The sequence below is a fragment of the Catharus ustulatus genome, chromosome 21 (genome assembly GCF_009819885.2).
Source record: "Catharus ustulatus isolate bCatUst1 chromosome 21, bCatUst1.pri.v2, whole genome shotgun sequence".
In the NCBI taxonomy this organism is placed as follows: domain Eukaryota; kingdom Metazoa; phylum Chordata; class Aves; order Passeriformes; family Turdidae; genus Catharus; species Catharus ustulatus.
Window position 1 is genome coordinate 2,518,132 of NC_046241.1, and position 9,465 is coordinate 2,527,596.

Consider the following 9,465-nt stretch of genomic DNA (forward strand, 5'->3'; position numbering starts at 1 on the left):
TCCCCTTTCAACCTGGCATGGGCCTGGTGGGGGACATTTGTGTGACTGGGAGCACTGGGCAGGTCCCCATCTCTGTCACTGACTGGGACATTTGTGTCACTGGGAGCACTGGGCAGGGCCCCATTTCTGTCACTGACCTGGCAGGGGACATTTGTGTCACTGGGAGCACTGGGCAGGGCCCCATTTGTCACTGACCTGGCAGGGGACATTTGTGTCACTGGGAGCACTGGCAGGGCCCCATTGCTGTCACTGACCTGGCAGGGGACATTTGTGTCACTGGGAGCACTGGCAGGGCCCCATTGCTGTCACTGACCTGGCAGGGGACATTTGTGTCACTGGGAGCACTGGCAGGGCCCCATTTCTGTCACTGACCTGCAGGGGACATTTGTGTCACTGGGAGCACTGGCAGGGCCCCATTGCTGTCACTGACTGGGACATTTGTGTGACTGGGAGCACTGGGCAGGGCCCCATTGCTGTCACTGACTGGGACATTTGTGTGACTGGGAGCACTGGGCTGGGCCCCATGTCTGTCACTGAGCTGGCAGGGGACATTTGTGTGACTGGGAGCACATAAAGCATATTGAGTGACCCTGGCTCCTCTCCTTGTTCCCTGAACAGGGGGGGACAGGACTCCGAGGTCCTCCTGGGCTGGACGGTCCCGAGGGAGAGAAGGTACAGAGGGATGATGGCTCCAACCCTCCATCTCTGGGTGGAACTCCTTTTTCTGGCCTCTTCCCAAGCTTTCCTGGTGGGAACATGCTGGGGCTGGCTGCATGGATGTCCTGGGCAGGCTGGTGACAGGGGGACCTGCCATGGGACAGCCCTTGCCTTGTTGCCTGAGATCCAAAGCCAGCAAGGCAGGGAAGGGTTTTCCATGGACAGAGCTGTTTCTCCTCCTTTCCCAGGGAGATCCAGGGCCACGAGGTGTGGATGGACCTGCTGGGGCTGCAGGATTCGAGGTACTGATGCCTGGAGTGTTGCAGAGCTGGGAATTGCCAAAGGCTTCCCCAGCTCTTCCCTTTCCAGTACAGCCCAAAGGATTGAGTGTCCCTTCACTGGCCAGGTCAGGACACTCAGAAATGAGAGGGGGTTTAACACCTCATACCTCAGCACTGACTCCCTAAAACCCCAAACTCCCAGTGCCCAAACCCCAAATATCAGACCCTTTCCAGCACCCAGGGGTGCCTTTGGAAACCTGTTCCTGCTGCTGAATGCTGTTCACTCCCACGTGGTTCCCAGTGCTGTTTGGCCAGTTGAGTGTGGGATGTGGGACAGGGTGCTCCAAGTCCCACAGAGGTGAAGGACACAGTGGTGAGGGGCTTTTTCTGAACCCCCAATGTCCCTCCAGGGACTGGCTGGAGATGATGGAGCAAAGGGAGATGGTGGCAAGCCTGGCCCTGTGGTGAGTATCGGCTCTGCCCACAACAATTTCCCCTGGGAAAGAGGTTTGGTGGCATTTTGGGATGTGTCTCATCCTGGGGGTGGCTGCAAAGTGAGCTCTGCCAGCCTGGCCATGGCTCCCAGCTCCTGCCCTGGGACTGAGTCACTGCTCCCTTGCATTTCCCACAGCAAAGCTCCCTAAAGGAATTTTAATAGAGCTGTTAACAGCCGTGCCAAAGTGCCAGGGCTGTTGCACAAGTAACACTTGGCTGCTGCTGCCCGAGGCAGCTCCAGGGCTCTGGGTTTCCCCCTGCTTGGGGCAGGTGTCCGTGGGGAGCTGCCCAGTGCCTGGAACACTTGAGGTGCCCCAGGATGGGGATTGTGGTCATGACAGAGCCCCAGATGTGTTATGGGTGCCCTGAGCTCAGCTGCATCCCAGTTTTCCCACGTTGCAGTGCTGCTCTGCCCAGGCAAGATGTGCCCTTACAGAATCCTGCAATCCCAGACTAGTTTGGGTTGGAAGGGACCTCAAAGCTCATTGGATTCCCTGCCATGGCCAGGGACACCTCCCACAGACCAGGCTGCCCAGCATGGGTGATTTGCTGGAGAGGTCAGGCTGTGGAATAAACTCCAGAGGGGTTTGCTGTGGGATAAACTCCAGGGAGGTTTGCTATGGAATAAACCCCAGAGGGGTTTGCTGTGGATAAACTCCAGGGAGGTTTGCTATGGAATAAACCCAGAGGGGTTTGCTGTGGAATAAACTCCAGGGGTTTGCTGTGGAATAAACTCCAGGGGGGTTTGCTGTGGAATAAATCCCAGAGGGGTTTGCTGTGGAATAAACTCCAGGGTGTTTGCTATGGAATAAACTCCAGGGTGTTTGCTATGGAATAAACTCCCGGGGGGATTTGCAGTGGATAAACTCTGGGGGGGTTGCTGTGAAATAAACTCCAGGGGGTTTCCGTGGAATAAACTCCAGGGGGATTTGCTGTGGAATAAACTCCAGGGGTGTTTGCTGTGGAATAAACTCCAGGGGTGTTTGCTGTGGATAAACTCCAGGGGATTTGCCATGGGATAAACTCCAGGGGGGTTTGCTGTGGGATAAACTCCAGGGGGATTTGCAAAGCTCAGTGCAGCTGAAGCCCCTCAAGGGGTGGCTGGGGCTGGGGGTGAGCAGTGTCCCCGTCTCTGTGCCCTGCAGGGCTCCCAGGGGGCTCAGGGGCTGGCAGGTGCCCCTGGGCTCCGGGGCTACACTGGCACGAGGGAGCCAGAGGAGTGACGGGCACCAAGGGCCAGCCAGGCCGGCAGGTAACACCTCTGCTCCAGGGGACATCCCTGGGGACAACAGCCCCAGCTGTGCCCTCCTGCCTTCCCCTGGTGCCAGCCTCGTGTTTTGTCCCCAAACGAACTCAGGGGACTCTGGGGCCACCGGGTGAAGCTGGAGTCACCGGGCTGAGCGGCACCGAGGTGAGCAGCTCCTCTCTGCCCCATTCCCTGCTCAGCTTTTCCAGCCTCCCACATCTGTGTCCCTCTCACAGCCTGCCTGGGGTTTGGGTGAATGACCCAAAGCTTTGGATTTGCCTTGAATTCTGTTTGCCTTCTTAGGGCCTGGTGGGTGCAAAAGGGAAGCCAGGCAAGCCAGGAAAACCGGGACAAATGGTGAGGAGTGGGATGGAGCCGAGGCTCTCCCTGTGGGATGCTGGCGTCTCCTGGATGTGTCCGAGTCCAGTGCAGGCATCTCCTGCTCCTGTTGAACCCTCCCACAGCCCCCTTCTGCCCAGCCTGCTCCAGAGAGGGAAAATCCCGAAGGGAAGATCCCAGCTTTGAGCTGTGCACACTGGGGCAAAGCAGGGAGGGGAGCCAGGAGGGGCATCCCTGGCACAGCATCCTCACAGGGGGTTTCCTTCTCCTCTGGGATTTTAGGGGTGTCCTGGACAAGCTGGCCCTAAAGGATGGAAAGGCCGCAAAGGAGATAAGGTACCCCAGAGTGCTCCCCTGGGGATGGCCCCAGGGCATGGGGTGGGCAAGGCTGAGCTGCTCAATCCCATTGGGCACCACGGAGACAAAAGTGGGAATTGCCATGGGAGAGCTGTTTTTCCCACCTGGCAAACACAGGATTGCCTTGGGCTGGTTTTTGGGTGAGGGGCTGGCAGATCCTGCCTCCAGCCTGGCTCAGGTGGCCCTGGGGGGCACAGGGGCCTCCTCAGCTCTTGGTGCCCATCTCCAGAATCCCCCAGTGCCTGGTGGGCTTTGTCCCCATCTCCATGCAGGCAGCAGCTCCTCCTCCCCAGTCCTGGGATGTGGCTGAGCTGTTGGACACCCACATCCCCCATCTGTCCTTCCCCCAGGGTGACCCAGGGCAGGAAGGGGACCGAGGGGTCCCAGGAGAAGCTGGCAGACGGGTAAGTGGCACTGCTGTCCCCATGGAGGGTGGCAGGGAGTAGGAAGCTGCTCCCCCAGTGTTCTGGGGCTCAGAATCCCTGGAGAGGGGATCCTGGAGGGATGAGGGGTGTCTGGATTTGTTTGGAACTGCCTGTGAGTCTTTCTTGTGTGGTCCCCAGGGCAAGCGAGGCAGGATGGGCCAGCAGCCCCCGCGGGGTCCCTGGGGACACAAGGTAGGTGGCTTTGTGAGGCTGCCTTGCCCCCCTGGCACTTTCGGGGTGTTCCTACCTGCCTGAAGAAAAGAATTAGAAAATAATTAACGCTGATAACTGAGGGCTCTGTCCCCTCAGAGCCTCCCAGCCCAGCAGGGGCATCTCCCACACCTGCAGCCCCCGTGGGCTGCTCCCCCTGCCCTGGAGCATCACCCTGGGCTGCTCCCTTTGCATTTCAGGGCCACCCAGGTGACAAAGGACATCCAGGTCCCCAGGGACCCCAGGGACCCTATGTGAGTATCAGTGGGGTTTGGGGTGCTGGCTGCTCCCTGTTTGACCCCACGGTGTGACCCAGCTCTGCAGGGACCTGTTTAAAATGAGGGAAGTTTTTAATTGGTTCATCCATCTCCTCCTGTCTGCTCCTCCCTAAGTAACATCCCAGGAGGGTGTGTGCAGTCAGGCAAATCATATCATTCCCAAATGTGGTTCTGGAGGCCAGATCCTTCTGTTCAGGTACATGTCTGGTGCCAGGCAGTGCTGAGCACTGGTGGGACTGTGCCCACCTTCCCAGAGAGCTGTCATGGCTGGAGGGACAAACTGCAGCCAGCAAAAAGGGCTCAAATATTTATTTTATTTACTAAACTAGAAATGCTTTTTTCTCTGCTTAAAAATAAAAAGCCCAACTTTGGCAAGTTCACTAAAAAAAACCTGGATATCTCAGCCAGCCAAGGCACCTCCAGTGCATTTTTAATGGGCTTTGCTGAGGGATCCTCCTGAAACAAAAATCAAAGAAATTATGAGAAAATGCCTCGAAGTTTCTAAAACTGCCTGAAATCCTCAGAATTGTCAGGGGTGAGGAGATCCCTCCTTGCCAGGGGCTGACAGGAGCAGCTCAGCTGCAGGGTGAGGCAGTTCCATGTTTCTCTCTTAGGGCATCCCAGGGCTGAAGGGAATCAAAGGAGACCCTGGACCGAAAGGACACAAGGTAGGGGACATGTGCCAGGGACACTGGGTGCACAGGGTGGCATTTAATTTGCTGAATGCCATCCCCAATTCCCCTTTTGAATCCTGATGGCTGCGCCATCCTTCTCTGGGGGTTTGCCACCAGGTGCTGGGAGATGGAACCTTTAGATTTTCTCCCAAATCCAGTCCCTTTCCAGCTTTTCAGCAGTGTGGAGCCTTCTAATCCCTGCTCTCAGCACTGATGTTGGTGCAGCACGAGCTGAACCTCCCTTGTGCCATTCCTGATGGGTCCAGCCTTGGCTGGAGAAGCTGAGCATACCCCAGATATCCCATCCCATCCCTCAGCCCCATGGCCATAAATACAAGTGACAAGCAGTCCCTGGTGATGGGGAGCTGCTCAGAACCTTCAGGAAAATGAAACCTTAAATTTATTACATTTATTAAAACTTTAAATGTATCATGAGCTCAGTGAGCAGCTCCTGGGAGAGCAGGCAGAGGGGAGGCTGTGCTGGGATTTTTCTTCTGCTTCTAGCACACCAAGAATCTTCTTTATTCTCTCCAAGTGCTTCCTGTCAACTTCCAAGGTTTTTTTGAGAGATATTTTAGTCTGATTTAGATGATTCTTTCAGTCATCCCTCCTGCTGCCTCTGTGCCCAGCAATGTGGCTGCAGTGAATTCTGTGGAATCAAAAGGATGGGTGTTTGGGGGGTTTTGCTCCAGAAATTTTGCAGCCAGCCATAACTGGGAATCTCCCCAGCCACACTGGTGACCTGGGGGTTCTGTCCTTCCCTTTGCCACCAAAGCTCTCCCTGATCTCTCCTAGGGCGAGAAGGGCAGCAAGGGTGACCTGGGCCAGCAAGGGGATGATGGCTTCAAGGTGTGTGGCAGGTTTGGCTCTTCTCCTTCCCCCCCGGGTCCCTTGTCACCCTGTGTGACATCCTGCCATGTTTCCCAGGGCAAGCCAGGACCCCACGGTGTTCCTGGGAGGCCAGGACCCAAGGGAAAGCAGGTAAGGGCAGGGTGGAGAGGGATGTCAGGGACTAAAATGAGTATTTGGGGTAAATTTCTTATTTTTCCATATAAAATCCACCTGGGGAAGGGGGAGGGTTGTAGAAGGATGCAGGGCTGGGGGATGTCCTGTGCAGCACCCTGAGCTGCTCTGGTGTCCTTGCAGGGTGACACTGGCCCCCCTGGCCCACGGGGACACCCTGGAATTCCTGGGACACCAGTGAGTCCTTCCCCTCCTTCCCCTGGGCAGGTTTGGGGTTCACTCCTGGCCCCACAGGGATGCAGCTTTGATCCCACCTGCCTCCCTCTTAGCCTGCTCTTGTCCTTTCCTTCCAGGGCTTGTCTGGACCCAAAGTAAGTAGTGGGGAGCAGCCCTGCCATGGGATCCCTCCCTCCCTCCCACTCCAGGGGTGCAGGGGGTGCAGCTCAGCACAGCAGCATCTCCCACCTTGCTTTCCTTCCCTTCTCCACCCCCTCCTTTGGCAGGGGCTCAGAGGCTTCCCAGGCCTGCCAGGCCCCAGGGGCACACCGGGAATGCCGGTAAGCAGAGCCACAGACACCCCTCAGCCCAAAATTTGGGTCCCTCGCTGCCCCAGACGTGGCAGTGAGGCCCATGCTGGCATTCCATGGGGGTGTCCAGCTGCTGGCACTGGTGGAGGAGCTGCTGGGGGGCTCATGGGCAGCAGCCAGTGCCAGCAGCACTGTCATTGTCCCCAGGGTCTGGCTGGCCCCCCTGGTCCCAGCGGGCCTGCACTGGTGCTGTCCCAGGAGGAGCTGCAGGTGAGTGACCCTTGACCAGCAGGGAAGGAGCTGCCAGTGCTGCTGTCCCATGTCCTGCTGCTCCTGAGGTCCCCTGTGCACCAGGACCAAGAAGATCCAGCTACTCCCTCTCTCCCCACACTTGTCCTTGTCCCCTGCACATCCCATCCCCTTCCTCAGCACCTGATGAGGCTCCTGGTGGCGAGATCTCTGATCAGCTCAGTGATATCTCCTCCTTTTTCTTTCAGCACCTCATTTATTCCTCCAACCACCTGAATTACACTGTGGTCTGGGCTCTGCTGGACACCCTGAGCCAGGAGCTCCAAGCCCTTGTGGAGCATCCCAATGGCACCAAAACCAACCCAGCCACCACCTGCAAGGAGCTGCTGCTGGCTCACCCCAGCCTGCCCGACGGTACCAGGGGCATGGGGGACCCCTGGACCTGGCCCTGTCTCCAGAGCCTGTGAAGGGACAGGCAGCTCTTTGAAACAGAGGGGCTGAGGATTTGGGGAATGAGCTCAGATGGGCTTTGTGAGCATCCCTGGAGAAACAGGCTGGCAGCTCCCCTGACTGCCACCAGCTGGGGTGGGATGGCACTGTGTGGCACCCTCCCTGTGCCAAACCTGGGTGCCAGGGGCTCTCCTCTCCTCCCTCCAGGGCAATACTACATCGACCCCAACCAGGGCAGCCCCCAGGATGCTCTGCTGGCCTTCTGCAACTTCACAGCTGGGGGAGAGACCTGCATAGCCCCCGTCCACAACCAGGTACGGGGGGGCTTTTATGGGGCAGCTTCAGCCCCTCAGGGTGGGTGGGGACAAGGGCTTGGTGGGGCTGGAGAGGGGCAGGGTGGCCAGTCCCTCGCTGTGGTGGCCAGTCCCTCACTGTGGTGACCAGTCCCTTGCTCTGGTGGCCAGTCCCTCACTGTGGTGACCAATCCCTCGCTCTGGTGACCAGTCCCTCTCTGCTGTGGCCAGTCCCTCACTGTGGTGGCCAGTCCCTCGCTGTGGTGGCCAGTCCCTCGCTGTGGTGCCCACTGCCCTAGCAAGGAGCTGTTGGAGCACTCTGGAATGAGGATCCTGGTCATGATGTGACCAGGCTGCAGGGACAGCACACACAGGCTCTGTGCTGGCTCCTTGTCCTGTCAGTGCCACTATACTCTGCTGGGACAGGGTGACAATTGTCCCTGCTCCCCTCAGATCCCCATCAAGGCTTGGCTGAGCACCTACAGCTCTGAGAACACCTTTGAGTGGTTCAGCACCCTGCCCGGGGGATTCCTGGTGAGTGCCCGGCTGGAACAGCCAGGAGGACACAGAGGTGAGGTCAGGGGTCTCCAGGTTCCACCCTGCCGTGGTGACAGCACCCAGCTCCCCTGGCTGTGCACACAGGGATGTGACACCTCCTTCTGCAAGGAACTCCAGTGTTTAGCAGGTGGCTGGATCCTGCTGGACCTGCTGGACCCTGGCAGGGTTTATCCTCGGGGGGAGCAGAGCCCCCTGAAGCAGCCCCCGCTGTTTTGTGTCCCTGCAGCTGGAATACGCGGGGGCCAGCCCGGTGCAGCTCCGCTTCCTGCGCCTGCACAGCCACCGCGCCGCCCAGAAGGTCTCGTACTCCTGCAGAGCAGCCCCTGAGCACGGCCAGCCCCAGCCCCACAGGGAAATCCGCTTCCTGACCGACTCCCGGGATCACAGCTACGCTGCCAGCCTGCAGGGCTGCCTGGTGAGCCCGGCCCTGCGCAGCCTTGGGGGCTGGAAAAGGCTCCCGACGTTTGGAGAGCCCTTTGGGCAGTGTTTGAGCCCCCCCAGTTTGGGATGGACCGGGTGGATGAGGCTGCACATGGGAGGATGGGGATGGACAACATCCAAGGAGCTCCCTGGTCCTGGGATGTGGCCAGGGATGGAGGGGACAGCGGGGAGATCACCACCCTGGAAAAGCCAGGAGGGGCTGGGGATGGAAACTGGGTGCACCAAGGGAGCTGCAGGCCCTCAGCTGAGGGCTTTGGTGCCACTCAGCTGTCCCTGATGGTCATTTCAGCTGGACAACGAGTCCTCCATCACCGACACCATCTTCCAGTTCAGCACGGAGGAGCTGTGGCTGCTGCCCCTGCGGGACCTGGCTGTCTTCCACAACGGCGACGCCTCGCACCAGTTTGGTTTCACAGTCGGACCAGTTTGCTTCAGCTGAAAGTGGTGCCACCCAAACCGAGCCAGCCGGTTCTGTCCCCACCCAGGAGCCATCCCAATGGGGACAAGGGGATGCTGGAGGTGGCACAGGGCTCCCACCTGCTCCACAGAGCTGCTGGTTCTCTCCCAGCTCCGTGTTTGGAGCTGTGTTATGCCCCAGACTCCACTTCCTTCTGGAGTAGAGGAATATTGTTTACAAAAGTCATTTCTCTATAAATTATATATATATTTATATGTATATATTATATATGAGAAGGTGCTGATTTAATTACTGTTTGGGGGAGGTTAATGTAATTATAATCACTGGGAACTGTCTGTAAAGAGAAAAAAAAACAAGGAGCGAAACTAGTGCCAGCTTGGGAAAAGGGGAAGGGAAGGGAAGGAACTTTTCTTTGCCAGGGTCAAGTGCACAAATGGCTGGAGCATTGATTCCCCAGGACTGGGCTGGGAAGTGGCCCTGGTGAGCCTGGGAGAGTTCAGTGTGGTGCTGCTCCAGCACCTCCATCCCAGCCAGGCACCAAGTGCTCAAAGGGGTGAAAATGGTAGTTCCCCCAGATCCTGCCTCGGGTTTGAGTCTCCACCTC

At 57.9% G+C, this 9,465-nt stretch overlaps 1 protein-coding gene across 1 annotated transcript in view; it reads left to right on the forward strand.

Moving 5' to 3' along the window:
- LOC117005768 (collagen alpha-1(I) chain-like) overlaps positions 1–9,126 on the forward strand; it is an 81,570-nt gene extending 72,444 nt beyond the window's left edge. Inside the window, 23 exon segments of the mRNA XM_033077802.1 lie at positions 619–672; positions 906–959; positions 1,349–1,402; positions 2,579–2,630; positions 2,633–2,685; positions 2,791–2,844; positions 2,983–3,036; positions 3,301–3,354; positions 3,726–3,779; positions 3,939–3,992; positions 4,211–4,264; positions 4,903–4,956; positions 5,758–5,811; positions 5,890–5,943; positions 6,109–6,162; positions 6,279–6,296; positions 6,429–6,482; positions 6,660–6,722; positions 6,950–7,115; positions 7,359–7,465; positions 7,898–7,978; positions 8,229–8,417; positions 8,733–9,126. Coding sequence (XP_032933693.1) covers positions 619–672; positions 906–959; positions 1,349–1,402; positions 2,579–2,630; positions 2,633–2,685; positions 2,791–2,844; positions 2,983–3,036; positions 3,301–3,354; positions 3,726–3,779; positions 3,939–3,992; positions 4,211–4,264; positions 4,903–4,956; positions 5,758–5,811; positions 5,890–5,943; positions 6,109–6,162; positions 6,279–6,296; positions 6,429–6,482; positions 6,660–6,722; positions 6,950–7,115; positions 7,359–7,465; positions 7,898–7,978; positions 8,229–8,417; positions 8,733–8,882 — 1,635 coding nt within the window. The 3' untranslated portion in view covers positions 8,883–9,126.
- Positions 9,127–9,465: the final 339 nt, after the last annotated feature.